The sequence below is a fragment of the Bos mutus genome, chromosome 14, assembly GCF_027580195.1.
Source record: "Bos mutus isolate GX-2022 chromosome 14, NWIPB_WYAK_1.1, whole genome shotgun sequence".
NCBI lineage: Eukaryota > Metazoa > Chordata > Mammalia > Artiodactyla > Bovidae > Bos > Bos mutus.
The window spans coordinates 69,025,851-69,041,139 of record NC_091630.1 but is presented as its reverse complement, the minus strand read 5'-3'; the positions used below and the strand labels follow the sequence as shown (position 1 = coordinate 69,041,139).

At 67.9% G+C, this 15,289-nt stretch overlaps 1 protein-coding gene across 1 annotated transcript in view; it reads left to right on the top strand.

Moving 5' to 3' along the window:
* Positions 1 to 15,289, top strand: part of PLEC (plectin) — a 33,993-nt gene that overhangs the window by 15,460 nt on the left and 3,244 nt on the right. The window contains 21 exon segments of the mRNA XM_070382548.1: positions 51 to 144; positions 600 to 754; positions 831 to 1,101; positions 1,190 to 1,267; positions 1,356 to 1,517; positions 1,673 to 1,777; positions 1,958 to 2,053; positions 2,241 to 2,366; positions 3,483 to 3,635; positions 3,713 to 3,867; positions 3,947 to 4,073; positions 4,241 to 4,424; positions 4,512 to 4,669; positions 4,778 to 4,956; positions 5,726 to 5,864; positions 5,965 to 6,321; positions 6,397 to 6,480; positions 6,634 to 6,738; positions 6,849 to 6,947; positions 7,748 to 11,128; positions 11,226 to 15,289. Of these exon segments, the coding sequence (XP_070238649.1) occupies positions 51 to 144; positions 600 to 754; positions 831 to 1,101; positions 1,190 to 1,267; positions 1,356 to 1,517; positions 1,673 to 1,777; positions 1,958 to 2,053; positions 2,241 to 2,366; positions 3,483 to 3,635; positions 3,713 to 3,867; positions 3,947 to 4,073; positions 4,241 to 4,424; positions 4,512 to 4,669; positions 4,778 to 4,956; positions 5,726 to 5,864; positions 5,965 to 6,321; positions 6,397 to 6,480; positions 6,634 to 6,738; positions 6,849 to 6,947; positions 7,748 to 11,128; positions 11,226 to 15,289 (10,272 nt within the window).

Here is a 15,289-nt window from a genome sequence, read left to right as displayed (position 1 = left end):
CTGGCGGTTGCCACTCACAGAGGGGGGGCCGTGCTTGCTCTCAACCGCAGACTGGAGCGTCTTCAGCGCATCGTGAGCAAGCTGCAGATGGAGGCCGGGCTGTGTGAGGAGCAGCTGAACCAGGCCGACGCCCTGCTGCAGTCGGTGAGGGCTGGGCCTGGGCAGGGGGGCTGGACGGAGGGAGGAGCCCCAAGCCCGCCACGCCCTGCAGCCGCTGCTCCTGCCTCCTGGCGTGGGGCCATCTCTGACCGCTAGATTGGGCAGAGCCAGCTCCTGGGCACCAGGCCTGCCCTGAGCCGCCTGCTGGCTGGATGTGGCAGGAGGGGACCCAGACCGCGGGTCCTGGGCTGGGGCTCTCTCAGGAAGGACTTTCTTCGGGTGGGTGATGGGCGACAAGGCTGAGAAGCACTTGGCTCTGGGACCCAGTGGAGGCTTTTGCACTTGATCCCGGTCCCCACAGAGAACTGGGCCTGGGGGTTTGGCCAGAAGCCTTAGAGACACGTACAGTGCTGGCTGGGGAGGAAAGGGAAAGGACAGGCTGGGCCTGGAGGCGGGGGTGCAGGGTGGCCAGACTCTGAGTCAGGGCGATTGCCTTGCAGGACGTCCGGCTGCTGGCTGCAGGCAAGGCACCGCAGCGGGCGGGCGAGGTGGAGCGGGACCTGGACAAGGCCGACGGCATGATCCGGCTGCTGTTCAATGATGTGCAGGCCCTCAAGGATGGGCGGCACCCTCAGGGCGAGCAGATGTACCGCAGGTGGGACGCGCCCCTCCAGGGCCTGTGGTGGGCAGCCCTGTTCTGCGACCCCCCCTGACTGCTGCCCTGCCCACAGGGTGTACCGCCTGCACGAGCGTCTGGTGGCCATCCGTACCGAGTACAACTTGCGTCTGCGGGGCACGCCACGGCACCCTGAGCTCGAGGACTCCACTCTGCGCTACCTGCAGGACCTGCTGGCTTGGGTGGAGGAGAACCAGCGCCGGTTGGACGGTGCTGAGTGGGGTGTGGACCTGCCCAGTGTGGAGGCGCAGCTGGGCAGCCACCGTGGCCTGCACCAGTCCGTCGAGGAGTTCCGGGCCAAGATCGAGCGGGCCCGCACGGACGAGGTAAGCGGGCAGCAGGTGTGAGGGTGGTGGACGGCAGGGGTGGGCAGGTCCTGGCCGCCACAGGCCTCACCCTGCTGGTCTCCCTCAGGGCCAGCTGTCCCCCGCCACCCGGGGTGCCTACCGGGACTGCCTGGGTCGGCTGGACCTGCAGTACGCCAAGCTGCTGGTGAGTGGGGGCCAGGCGGGAAGTGGGTGCGGGGAGGGGTCCTGGGAGGAGGCGGCAACTGACACAGCCCCCGCCCGCCTGCCTGCAGAACTCCTCCAAGGCCCGCCTCCGGTCCCTGGAGAGCTTGCATGGCTTCGTGGCGGCCGCCACCAAGGAGCTCATGTGGCTGAGCGAGAAGGAGGAGGAGGAGGTGGGCTTCGACTGGAGTGAGCGCAACAGCAACATGGCCGCCAAGAAGGAGGCCTACTCGGTGAGGCGGGGCCCCTCGGTGGTGGCTGGGATCCCTCGGTGAGGTGGGGGTTTTCCGTGGGTGGCTGGGCCAGCCCAGGCCCCGGGAGCACTCTGTGGGAGCCAGGGTCCCCAGTGCTGCCTTGGCACTGCCCCTGAGGCCCCTGCCCCTGTCAGGCCCTGATGCGTGAGCTGGAGCTGAAAGAAAAGAAAATCAAAGAGATCCAGAGCACTGGGGACCGCCTGCTCCGGGAAGACCACCCTGCCCGGCCCACAGTGGAGGTGAGAGGGGCCTGCAGGGACCCCTCCAGGCGCCCCTGGGGGGAGGGGCAGGGCTGGGGACCCACCTGGTCACCCCTGGTGGGGGCGGGGCTGGAGGGCCCCTGGTTGGTGGGGCGGGGGGCTGGGGCACCCCAGCCCAGGAGGCAGGCAGGGCCTGATGGGCCGCGTGCTGTGTGGCAGTCCTTCCAGGCAGCCCTGCAGACTCAGTGGAGCTGGATGTTGCAGCTGTGCTGTTGCATCGAGGCTCACCTGAAGGAGAATACCGCCTATTTCCAGGTGAGGCCTGGGTTCCCCCCATGCCTAGCCCACTGCAGGGGCCCCTCTGCCGGGCTGCAGGTGTGCACTGGGTCCGTGCACTGTCTCACTGACCTTAGTTAGTGCTGTCCCCAGGCTTTGGCCTGGTCCCTCGGCCTACACTGGGGCAGCTGGGGCTGGGGGCTCTGACCCTCTGCTGCTGCCCCAGTTCTTCTCAGATGTGCGGGAGGCCGAGGAGCAGCTGCGGAAGCTGCAGGAGACTCTGCACAGAAAGTACACCTGCGACCGCTCCATCACCGTCACGCGGCTGGAGGACCTGCTGCAGGACGCCCAGGTGAGCCGCTCGGCCGGCCCAGCGCTGTGCAGCGGGTGGGGGCAGACGCGGAGGCCCGGGGGCGCGGCCGCTGGGGCTAGAGGGCAGCCACAGCTGCGGGCAGTCCAGGGCTGGGGACGGCACGGGTGGCGGCAGGCCTGCTGTCCGGGCTGATGCTCGGGGAAGGTCCCTCTGGAGGCAGAGGGTGGCGACTGGAGGCACCAGCAGAGGTCAGGGGAGGTTGGACGGGGGGATGTCAGCATAGCCGGATGCACAGTGGGGGTGGATGAGAGCTTAGTGGCAGGGGCCTGGCGTGAGAGTAGGTGGCTGCCCAGAGCCAGTACGAGAGCTGACCTTGGGGCTGCGGAAGCGAGTAGGGGCCTGAGTCAGCCGCCTCACTGTCAGTCCCATGCTGTAGGAGGCCCACCGGCATCCCGAGCTGGACAGTCTGGGGCAGGTGTGGCTGAGGTGGACACAGAGGTGGCCAAGCATGGCGCTCAGGCCAGGCGAGACACAGGAGAGGGGCTGGGGGCCCTGCTGGCCAGGGTTCCTGTGTTGGGCCGCCACGAAGCCATGCAAGCTCTCCAGGGACCGGAGGCGGGCCTTGGAGGAGTTCTGCAGGCAGGCGGGCGGGGGCTGTGTCAGTTGCCGCCTCCTCCCGGGACCCCTCCCCGCACCCACTTCCCGCCTGGCCCCCACTCACCAGCAGCTTGGCGTACTGCAGGTCCAGCCGACCCTGGAAGCTGTCCAGGCAGCTTCCACTGGACTCTGACCCACAGCCTAGGGTGGTCCTTGGTCCCTCAGAGGGGCTGAACTGGAGGAGGTGTGCACCTTCCACAAGCACCGGGGAGGGCAGAGGGGAGAGGGAGAGGATGACATGGCAGCCTTCCCGAACGATACAGCTGTGGTGGGGGTGGGGAGGGGCACTTGGTCCTGCCCAGGGAGGAGGGTGTCAGTGGAAGCCCAGGGGCCTGTCCTGGCGAGCGCCCAGCCCCGCCACATTCCAGGGACCGTGGGAAGGAACCCCTGGTCTCAGGGCATTGTGGGGCAGCGGGGGACATGTATGCATTTCCTGGGGCAGGCACGGGGGGTCCTCACAGAGGGTCTTGGAACCCCCACCCCCCCCCACCCCCGCAGGATGAGAAGGACCAGCTGAACGAGTACAGGGGGCACCTCTCAGGCCTGGCCAAGCGGGCCAAGGCCATCGTACAGCTCACGCCCCGCAACCCCGCCCAGCCCACACGGGGCCGCGTGCCGCTGCTGGCCGTTTGCGACTACAAGCAGGTGGAGGTGAGGGCCTGGCCGGGCGGGCGGGGCCTCGGAGGGGGCTGGGCGTGGCCACACGCTGACGGCTCTGGCTGCTGCAGGCGACGGTGCACAAGGGCGATGAGTGCCAGATGCTGGGCCCCGCACAGCCGTTCCACTGGAAAGTGCTCAGCGGCTCCGGCAGCGAGGCTGCCGTGCCCTCCGTGTGCTTCCTCGTGCCCCCGCCAAACCAGGAGGCCCTGGAGGCTGTGGCCAGGTGCGTGGTCCTGGGCGGGGCGGCCGGCTGGGTGGTAGGGCAGCTGCCTGGACACCTCTGACTGTGCCCTGCCCGCCAGGCTGGAGGCCCAGCACCAGGCCTTGGTCACGTTGTGGCATCAGCTGCACACGGACATGAAGAGCCTTCTGGCGTGGCAGAGCCTCAGCCGTGACGTGCAGCTCATCCGCTCCTGGTCCCTGGTCACGGTACGGCGGCCCTGCGGGTGCTCAAGACTAGTGGGGTGTGGGGCCTCTCCGCGTCTACGCTCATCCTCTGGTCCCTGGTCGTGGTACGGTGGCCCCGCTGAGCGCTCCTGGCGGATGGGGTGTGGGTCTCCCCGCAGCTATGCTCACCCCGGCCCACCCGCCCACAGTTCCGCACGCTGAAGCCTGAGGAGCAGCGCCAGGCCCTCCGCAGCCTGGAGCTGCACTACCAGGCCTTCCTGCGGGACAGCCAGGATGCCGGCGGCTTCGGGCCTGAGGACCGGCTGCAGGCCGAGCGCGAGTATGGCTCCTGCAGCCGCCACTACCAGCAGCTGCTGCAGAGCCTGGAGCAGGGTAGGTGTGGGCAGCGCGGGGGGTGGTAGGACGCTCGTGGGGGGCCGCCCGCGGTTGGGCGGCGTGCGAACTGGATGTGTTCCCCAGGCGAGCAGGAGGAGTCACGCTGTCAGCGCTGCATCTCAGAGCTCAAAGACATCCGGCTGCAGCTGGAGGCCTGCGAGACACGCACGGTGCACCGCCTGCGGCTGCCGCTAGACAAGGAGCCCGCGCGGGAGTGCGCCCAGCGCATCGCTGAGCAGCAGGCAGGCCCCGGCCCCTCCTCCCCCCACCGTACCGTACCCCCCCCGGCTCCCAAGGGTGCTGCCTGTCGGGTTCGTAGGCTCAGCTTGCCCCCTGCTCTGTCTCCTCAGAAAGCACAGGCGGAGGTGGAGGGGCTGGGCAAGGGGGTCGCCCGGCTCTCTGCTGAGGCCGAGAAGGTCCTGGCCCTGCCTGAGCCATCCCCTGCGGCCCCCACCCTGCGCTCAGAGCTGGAGCTGACCCTGGGCAAGTTGGAGCAGGTCCGCAGCCTCTCCGCCATTTACCTGGAGAAGTGAGTGTGCCTGTCAGCGGCCGGGGGCGGAGACCGAGGGGTCTTGAGCAGAGCGGGAGGGTGCGGACAGGCTGATGGGCCGGGCGATGCGGCCACGAGGAGGGTCCGCTGAGGGATAGCTGGTGCAGATCTGGCCAGGGTGTCGCGGGGTGGCCAGAAGGGTTCTGTCCTGGCGTGCCTGGGCTGGCTTCCCGAGGACCGGCCAAGGGGCGAGAGCAGTTGTGGGAGGAGGACTAGCACCCCCGCCCACAGGATACCGGGAGGTCGGGGGGTGGTCACCAAGATGTGGAAGGCGTGTGTGCAGAGGCAAGGGGCGGGCGCATGGGGAGCCTAGGGGGGTGAGGAGTGCTGGGGAGGGGGGCGTGTCCAGCGAGGGTCAGAACCCAGCTTGGGGGGCACTGGCAACCTCAGGGGAGGAGCTTCTTGGTGGAATGTGGGGTCAGGTGGGCCATGGGTGACACAGCAGAGACCCAGGGTGCTGAGAGGGCCCTCTCCCCAACAGGCCCTTCCCCGCCCCCCACCCGGTGCCCCCAGGGAATGTGGAGTCCTCCCCAGGACCCCTCCTTCCTCCCCGCCCTCACTCCCAGACATGGGCACCTTTTCCCCCACTGTTCATTTTGGTATATACATTCACGTGGCTTGTAGATCATTTTCAGAAGCTTTGTGGGAACCCCCCACGCTCAGTCCCCCATGAGCCTCCCTCCAGGACCTGATCTTGGTCCTCAGCCTCTCACTCAGCCTGTCTTCATGAGGCCCTGCCCTCCCCTAGGCTCAAGACTATCAGCCTGGTGATCCGGAGCACACAGGGGGCTGAGGAGGCACTCAAGGCCCACGAGGAGCAGCTCAAGGAGGCCCAGGCTGTGCCCGCTGCCCTCCCAGAGCTTGAGGCCACCAAGGCTGCAATGAAGGTACTGCCGCCAGCTCGCGCCCCACTGCCAGGGCCTGATGGTATCAGGGGTGGCAGCCGGGGCCTCAGGCTGAAACGGCTCCTCTGCTCTGGTCCAACAGAAGCTGCGGGCCCAGGCGGAGGCACAGCAGCCTGTGTTCGATGCCCTGCGGGATGAGCTGCGGGGGGCACAGGAGGTGGGCGAGCGGCTGCAGCAGCGGCACGGCGAGCGGGATGTGGAGGTGGAGCGCTGGCGTGAGCGGGTCACCCAACTGCTGGAGCGCTGGCAGGCCGTGCTGGCCCAGACCGACGTGCGGCAGCGTGAGCTCGAGCAGCTGGGCCGCCAGCTGCGCTACTACCGGGAGAGCGCAGACCCGCTGGGCGCCTGGCTGCAGGACGCCAGGCGGCGGCAGGAGCAGATCCAGGCCGTGCCGCTGGCCGACAGCCAGGCCGTGCGCGAGCAGCTGCGGCAGGAGAAGGTGGGCCCGGGCGGGGCGGGCGGGAGGGGTGGGTGTGGGTGTGCCCCGTGATCGCTGACCACCCTGACGCCCCAGGCCCTGCTGGAAGAGATTGAACGCCATGCTGAAAAGGTAGAGGAGTGCCAGAGGTTCGCGAAGCAGTACATCAACGCCATCAAGGTGAGGCTCTGTGGCCTCGGGGCCCGGGGAACAAGGCAGTGGGGGCGACCTCTGAGGGCCCCCCCGCCAAGGCCACGCTGGGCAAAGCCTGCAGGCAGTTTCAGGGGCGGGGTGGGGCGGGCAGAGCTGGCAGGCATTGGTGTGTCTCTGCAGGACTACGAGCTTCAGCTGGTCACGTACAAGGCACAGCTGGAGCCAGTGGCCTCGCCGGCCAAGAAGCCCAAGGTCCAGTCGGGGTCCGAGAGCGTCATCCAGGAGGTGAGGCTGAGGGGCGGTGGGGCTGGTGGGTGGGCGGAGCCAAAGCCACGCAGGGCCTGGTGGGCTCTGGGCAGGGGCAGGGCTGACTGTGGGCGTCCCTCTGCCCCCAGTACGTGGACCTGCGGACTCGCTACAGTGAGTTGAGCACGCTCACCAGCCAGTACATCAGGTTCATCAGTGAGACCCTGCGGCGCATGGAGGAGGAGGAGGTAGGGCTGCCAGGGTGGGGAGGCCGTCCCGCCGTCCCCCCCAGATGTGGCCCCTGGGACGCGTCCGAGCGCACCTGGCACAGCACGGCCCACCCCCCACGGCCTGGCACTGCACGGCTCTCCCCGTGGTGGCTGTTGTGTGCCCCGGGCCGCCCCTGGCTCTGTGTGTCCCTTCTCGGGGTTCTGCATTGGCCTTTTCACTTGGCCGCCTGCTCTGCAAAGACTTGGGCTTGTTTGGTTGTGGGGACTGGGAGGGGCGTCACGGCGAGGCAGGGCACTGGCCCGTCTGTCTCCTACCACCCCCCGAGGTGAGCCCTCTGTCTGGCCTACCTGCAGCCTCTTCCCTGAGCTGAACTGCAGACTGTCGGGTCTACATGATGCCCATGCTGGCCACCTGCCCTGCCGGGTTGGGGGGGGCCAGAGCAGGCCACGGGCATCAGCAGTGCTCAGGCAGGGCTGTGCGGTAGTCATGGTTCCTGGATCCTGCAAACCTCTTGCTTTGCTCTCTCTCTCTCTCTCTCCCTCCGTTTGTCTGTCTCCATCGCCTGTCTGCGGGAAGAGGGGAGGACGCTTGGGTCTCCTTCCCCAGGCTGGTGAGCACTGTGGGGCCAGGCTGCGCTCACTGCCCCGAGTGCCCCGGGGGGGGTGCACGTGATTCCCCTCAGCCAGGTCATGACCTGTGTCCTCCCCCAACCCCTGCACCGTGCTGAGCTGTGGTGGCACTGAATCGCGTCCCAGGAGCAGCCGTGGTGTGCTCACCGCTGTCTCTGGTTCTCTCCCTCTCTCTGCCACGGCCGCAGAGGCTGGCCGAGCAGCAGCGAGCGGAGGAGCGGGAGCGGCTGGCTGAGGTGGAGGCTGCACTGGAGAAGCAGCGGCAGCTGGCTGAGGCCCACGCCCAGGCGAAGGCGCAGGCAGAGCGTGAGGCCCAGGAGCTGCAGCGGCGCATGCAGGAGGAGGTGGCACGCCGGGAGGAGGTCGCGGTGGATGCGCAGCAGCAGAAGCGCAGCATCCAGGAGGAGCTGCAGCAGCTGCGGCAGAGCTCGGAGGCGGAGATCCAGGCGAAGGCCCGGCAGGTGGAGGCAGCCGAGCGCAGCCGGCTGCGCATCGAGGAGGAGATCCGAGTGGTGCGCCTGCAGCTGGAGACCACGGAGCGCCAGCGCGGCGGGGCGGAGGGCGAGCTGCAGGCGCTGCGGGCGCGGGCAGAGGAGGCTGAGGCACAGAAGCGGCAGGCCCAGGAGGAAGCAGAACGCCTGCGGCGGCAGGTGCAAGACGAAACCCAGCGCAAGCGGCAGGCTGAGGCTGAGCTGGGCCTGCGTGTGAAGGCGGAGGCCGAGGCGGCAAGGGAGAAGCAGCGGGCCCTGCAGGCGCTAGAGGAGTTACGTCTGCAGGCCGAGGAGGCAGAGCGGCGCCTGCGGCAGGCAGAGGCAGAGCGGGCACGCCAGGTGCAGGTGGCGCTGGAGACAGCACAGCGCAGTGCCCAGGCGGAGCTGCAGAGCAAGCACGCCTCATTTGCTGAGAAGACAGCGCAGCTGGAGCGCACCCTCGAGGAAGAGCACGTGACCGTGGTGCAGCTTCGTGAAGAGGCCACACGCCGGGAGCAGCAGCAGGCGGAGGCCGAGCGTGCCCGCGAAGAGGCCGAGCGTGAGTTGGAGCGCTGGCAGCTGAAGGCCAATGAGGCGCTGAGGCTGCGGCTGCAGGCAGAGGAGGTGGCACAGCAGAAGAGCCTGGCGCAGGCCGAGGCGGAGAAGCAGAAGGAGGCGGCAGAGCGGGAGGCGCGGCGGCGTGGCAAGGCAGAGGAGCAGGCAGTGCGGCAGCGCGAGCTGGCGGAGCAGGAGCTGGAGAGGCAGCGGCAGCTGGCGGAGGGCACTGCGCAGCAGCGCCTGGCTGCCGAGCAGGAGCTGATCCGGCTGCGCGCCGAGACAGAACAGGGTGAGCAGCAGCGGCAGCTGCTGGAGGAGGAGCTGGCTCGGCTACAGAGCGAGGCGGCTGCCGCCACGCAGAAGCGCCAGGAGCTGGAGGCTGAGCTGGCCAAGGTGCGGGCTGAGATGGAGGTGCTGCTGGCCAGCAAGGCGCGGGCCGAGGAGGAATCGCGCTCCAGCAGCGAGAAGTCCAAGCAGAGGCTGGAAGCCGAGGCCGGGCGCTTCCGCGAGCTGGCAGAGGAGGCTGCCCGCCTGCGCGCGCTGGCGGAGGAGGCCAAGCGGCAGCGGCAGCTGGCAGAGGAGGATGCGGCGCGGCAGCGGGCAGAGGCTGAGCGGGTGCTGTCCGAGAAGCTGGCTGCCATCAGCGAGGCCACGCGGCTCAAGACGGAGGCAGAGATCGCACTTAAGGAGAAAGAAGCCGAGAACGAGCGCCTGCGGCGGCTGGCAGAAGACGAAGCCTTCCAGCGGCGGAGGCTGGAGGAGCAGGCAGCCCAGCACAAGGCCGACATCGAGGAGCGGCTGGCACAGCTGCGTAAGGCATCTGAGAGCGAACTGGAGCGGCAGAAGGGGCTGGTGGAGGACACTCTGCGGCAGCGGCGGCAGGTGGAGGAGGAGATCCTGGCCCTTAAGGCAAGCTTCGAGAAGGCAGCCGCCGGCAAGGCGGAGCTGGAATTGGAGCTGGGGCGCATCCGCGGCAACGCAGAGGACACGCTGCGCAGCAAGGAGCAGGCGGAGCAGGAGGCGGCGCGGCAGCGGCAGCTGGCCGCAGAGGAGGAGCGGCGGCGCCGGGAGGCCGAGGAGCGTGTGCAGAAGAGTCTGGCAGCTGAGGAGGAGGCTGCGCGGCAGCGGAAGGCTGCGCTGGAGGAGGTGGAGCGGCTCAAGGCCAAGGTGGAGGAAGCGCGGCGCCTGCGCGAGCGCGCGGAGCAAGAGTCTGCGCGGCAGCTGCAGCTGGCGCAGGAGGCTGCCCAGAAGCGGCTGCAGGCGGAAGAGAAGGCGCATGCCTTTGCAGTGCAGCAGAAGGAGCAGGAGCTGCAGCAGACCCTCCAGCAAGAGCAGAGCATGCTGGAGAGGCTCCGTGGCGAGGCCGAGGCTGCCCGGCGTGCGGCGGAGGAGGCAGAGGAGGCGCGCGAGCGGGCCGAGGGCGAGGCGGCGCAGTCCCGACAGCGCGTGGAGGAGGCGGAGCGGCTGAAGCAGGCGGCGGAGGAGCAGGCTCAGGCCCAGGCGCAGGCACAGGCCGCCGCAGAGAAGCTGCGCAAGGAAGCTGAACAAGAGGCGGCGCGGCGGGCGCAGGCAGAGCAGGCGGCCCTGCGGCAGAAGCAGGCGGCCGATGCGGAGATGGAGAAACACAAGAAATTCGCGGAGCAGACACTGCGGCAGAAGGCCCAGGTGGAGCAGGAGCTGACGGCACTGCGGTTGAAGCTGGAGGAGACGGACCACCAGAAAAGCATCCTGGACCAGGAGCTGCAGCGGCTGAAGGCGGAGGTGACCGAGGCCGCCCGCCAGCGCAGCCAGGTAGAGGAGGAGCTATTCTCCGTGCGCGTCCAGATGGAGGAGCTCGGCAAGCTCAAGGCTCGCATCGAGGCGGAGAACCGCGCCCTTATTCTGCGCGACAAGGACAACACGCAGCGCCTCCTGCAGGAGGAGGCCGAGAAGATGAAGCAGGTGGCGGAGGAGGCTGCGCGGCTGAGCGTGGCGGCTCAGGAGGCGGCACGGCTGCGTCAGCTGGCGGAGGAGGACCTGGCTCAGCAGCGGGCCCTGGCGGAGAAGATGCTCAAGGAGAAGATGCAGGCAGTACAGGAGGCCACGCGGCTCAAGGCCGAGGCGGAGCTGCTGCAGCAGCAGAAGGAGCTGGCCCAGGAGCAGGCCCGCCGGCTGCAGGAGGACAAGGAGCAGATGGCCCAGCAGCTGGCACAGGAGACGCAAGGCTTCCAGCGGACCCTGGAGACTGAGCGGCAGCGGCAGCTGGAAATGAGCGCGGAGGCCGAGCGGCTCAGGCTGCGTGTGGCTGAGATGAGCCGGGCCCAGGCTCGCGCGGAGGAGGACGCCCAGCGCTTCCGGAAGCAGGCGGAGGAGATTAGCGCAAAGCTGCACCGCACAGAGCTCGCCACGCAAGAGAAGGTGACGCTGGTGCAGACGCTGGAGACACAGCGGCAGCAGAGCGACCGGGATGCCGATCGCCTGAGGGAGGCCATTGCGGAGCTCGAGCGCGAGAAGGACAAGCTCAAGAAGGAGGCTGAGCTGTTGCAGCTCAAGTCTGAGGAGGTATCTTGCGGCGGAGGGTAGGGACCTGGGGTGGGGTCTGTTCTGGGAAAGGTGCGCCTGGCCGGGTGTCCCTGACCGCCCCCTATCCCCTTGACAGATGCAGACGGTGCAGCAGGAGCAACTGCTGCAGGAGACGCAGGCCTTGCAGCAGAGCTTTCTCTCCGAGAAGGACAGCCTGCTGCAGCGGGAGCGCTTCATTGAGGAGGAGAAGGCCAAGCTGGAGAGGCTCTTCCAGGACGAGGTGGCCAAGGCACAGAAGTTGCGGGAGGAGCAGCAGCGACAGCAGCAGCAGATGCAGCAGGAGAAGCAGCAGCTGCTGGCCAGCATGGAGGAGGCGCGGCGGCGGCAGCGTGAGGCTGAGGAGGGTGTGCGGCGCAAGCAGGAGGAGCTGCAGCTCCTGGAGCAGCAGCGGCAGCAGCAGGAGCAGCTGCTGGCGGAGGAAAACCGCCGGCTGCGTGAGCGGCTGGAGCACCTGGAGGAGGAGCATCGGGCCGCACTGGCCCACTCCGAGGAGATCACCGCTGCTCAGGCAGCGGCCACCAGAGCCCTCCCCAACGGCCAGGATGCGACCGACGGCCCAGCTGCAGAGCCAGAGCATGCCTTCGAGGGCCTGCGGCAGAAGGTGCCGGCCCAGCAGCTGCAAGAGGCGGGCATCCTGAGCACAGAGGAGGTGCAGCGGCTGGTGCAGGGCCACACGACGGTGGCCGAGCTCACACAGCGGGAGGACGTGCGCCGCTACCTGCAGGGCCACAGCAGCATCGCGGGGCTGCTACTGAAGCCTGCCAATGAGAAGCTGACCATCTACGCCGCCCTGAGGAGGCAGCTGCTGAGCCCGGGCACCGCTCTCATCCTGCTTGAGGCCCAGGCAGCCTCAGGCTTTCTCCTGGACCCAGTGCGGAACAGGCGGCTGACCGTCAACGAAGCTGTGAAGGAGGGTGTCGTGGGCCCTGAGCTGCACCACAAGCTGCTGTCGGCCGAGCGCGCGGTCACTGGCTACAAGGACCCGTACACCGGGGAGCAGATCTCCCTCTTCCAGGCCATGAAGAAGGACCTCATCGTGCGCGAGCACGGCATCCGCCTGCTGGAGGCCCAGATCGCCACGGGCGGCGTCATCGACCCCGTGCACAGCCACCGCGTGCCCGTGGACGTGGCTTACCAGCGCGGCTACTTTGACGAGGAGATGAACCGTGTGCTGCAGGACCCCAGCGACGACACCAAGGGCTTCTTCGACCCCAACACGCATGAGAACCTCACTTACCTGCAGCTGCTGGAGCGCTGCGTGGAGGACCCCGAGACAGGCCTGCGGCTGCTGCCGCTCACAGATCAGGCTGCCAAGGGTGGTGAGCTGGTCTACACTGACTCGGAGGCCCGGGATGTGTTTGAGAAGGCCACTGTGTCGGCGCCATTCGGCAAGTTCCAGGGCAAAACGGTGACCATCTGGGAGCTCATCAACTCCGAGTACTTCACGGCCGAGCAGCGGCGGGACCTCCTGCGGCAGTTCCGCACAGGCAAGGTCACCGTGGAGAAGATCATCAAGATCGTCATCACCGTCATCGAGGAGCACGAGCAGAAGGGCCAGCTCTGCTTCCAGGGCCTGCGTGCCCTGGTCCCTGCTGCCGAGCTGCTTGAGAGTGGGGTCATCGACTGGGACCTCTTCCGCCAGCTGCAGCTGGGCGAGCGCTCCGTGCAGGAGGTGGCTGAGGTGGAAGCTGTGCGGCGGGCCCTGCGGGGCTCGGGTGTCATTGCAGGCGTGTGGCTTGAGGAGGCGAGGCAGAAACTAAGCATTTATGAGGCTCTGAAGAAAGAGCTGCTGCAGCCAGAGGCAGCCGTCGCCCTGCTCGAGGCCCAGGCTGGCACCGGGCATGTCATCGACCCTGCCACCAGCGCACGGCTGACTGTGGACGAGGCGGTGCGCGCCGGCCTGGTGGGCCCTGAGCTGCATGAGAAGCTGCTATCGGCCGAGAAGGCTGTGACCGGCTACAAGGACCCCTACTCAGGGCAGAGCGTGTCCCTGTTCCAGGCCCTGAAGAAGGGCCTCATTCCCAGGGAGCAGGGCCTGCGTCTACTGGACGCCCAGCTGTCCACGGGGGGCATCGTGGACCCCAGCAAGAGCCACCGTCTGCCCCTGGATGTTGCCTGTGCCCGCGGCTACCTGGATAAGGAAACCAGCACCGCCCTCACAGCGCCCAGAGATGACGCCAAGACCTACTACAACCCCCGTACTTGGGAGCCGGCCACCTACAGCCAGCTCCAGCAACAGTGTCGCCCCGACCCACTGACAGGCCTGAGTCTGCTGCCGCTCTCAGAGGAGGCAGCCCGGGCCCGGCAGCAGGAGCTCTACTCTGAGGTCCAGGCCCGCGAGGCCTTCCAGAAGGCCACTGTCGAGGTCCCTGTGGGCAGCTTCCAGGGCCGGGCAGTGACCATCTGGGAGCTCATCAACTCCGAGTACTTCACAGCCGAGCAGAGACAGGAGCTGCTGCGGCAGTTCCGCACGGGCAAGGTCACCGTGGAGAAGATCATCAAGATTATCATCACCATAGTGGAGGAGGTGGAGACCACGCGGCGTGAGAGGCTCTCCTTCAGCGGTCTCCGTGCCCCAGTGCCGGCCAGCGAGCTCCTGGCCTCCGGCATCCTCAGCAGCTCCCAGTTTGAGCAGCTCAAGGACGGCAAGACATCAGTCAAGGACTTGTCAGAGCTGGACTCAGTGCGGACCCTCCTCCAAGGCAGTGGTTGCCTGGCTGGCATCTACCTGGAGGAGTCCAAGGAGAAGGTGACCATCTACGAGGCCATGCGACGGGGCCTGCTCAGGCCCAGCACTGCCATCCTCCTGCTTGAGGCACAGGCGGCCACGGGCTTCCTAGTGGACCCTGTGAGAAACCAGCGCCTGTATGTCCACGAGGCTGTGAAGGCCGGTGTCGTGGGCCCCGAGCTGCATGAGAAGCTGCTGTCGGCCGAGAAGGCTGTGACTGGGTACAAGGACCCCTACTCAGGCAGCACCATCTCTCTCTTCCAGGCCATGAAGAAGGGCCTGGTCGTCAGAGAGCACGGCATCCGCCTGCTGGAGGCCCAGATCGCCACAGGCGGCATCATCGACCCCGTGCACAGCCATCGTGTGCCCGTGGACGTGGCCTACCAGCGCGGCTACTTTGACAAGGAGATGAACCGCGTGCTGGAGGACCCCAGCGACGACACCAAGGGCTTCTTCGACCCGAACACCCGTGAGAACCTCACGTACAGGCAGCTGCTGGAGCGCTGCGTGGAGGACCCCGAGACGGGCTTGCGGCTGCTGCCACTGAAAGGGCCGGAGAAGGCGGAGGTGGTGGAGACCACGCGGGTGTACACTGAGGAGGAGACACGGAGGGCCTTCGAGGAGACGCAGATCGACATCCCCGGGGGCGGCAGCCACGGGGGCTCCACCATGTCCCTGTGGGAGGTGATGCAGTCCGACCTGATCCCCGAGGAGCAGCGGGCCCAGCTGATGGCCGACTTCCAGGCTGGCCGGGTGACCAAGGAGCGCATGATCATCATCATCATTGAGATCATCGAGAAGACCGAGATCGTGCGCCAGCAGAACCTGGCGTCCTATGACTACGTGCGCCGCCGCCTCACAGCTGAGGACCTGCATGAGGCCCGGGTCATCTCTCGCGAGTCCTATAGCCTGCTCCGGGAGGGCACCAGGAGCCTCCGCGAGGTGCTGGAGGCCGAGTCTGCCTGGCGCTACCTCTACGGCACGGGCTGTGTAGCTGGCGTCTACCTGCCCGGCTCCAGGCAGACCCTCACCATCTACCAGGCCCTCAAGAAGGGGCTGCTGAGCGCCGAGGTGGCCCGCCTGCTGCTGGAGGCGCAGGCAGCCACGGGCTTCCTGCTGGACCCGGTGAAGGGCGACCAGCTGACCGTAGATGAAGCCGTACGGAAGGGCCTGGTGGGCCCCGAGCTGCATGACCGGCTGCTGTCGGCCGAGCGGGCCGTGACCGGCTACCGTGACCCTTACACGGAGCAGACCATCTCGCTCTTCCAGGCCATGAAAAAGGACCTGATCCCCGCCGAGGAGGCCCTGCGGCTGCTGGATGCTCAGCTGGCCACGGGCGGCATCGTGGACCCACGCCTGGGCTTCCACCTCCCGCTGGAGGTGGCCTACCAGCGTGGCTACCTCAACAAGGA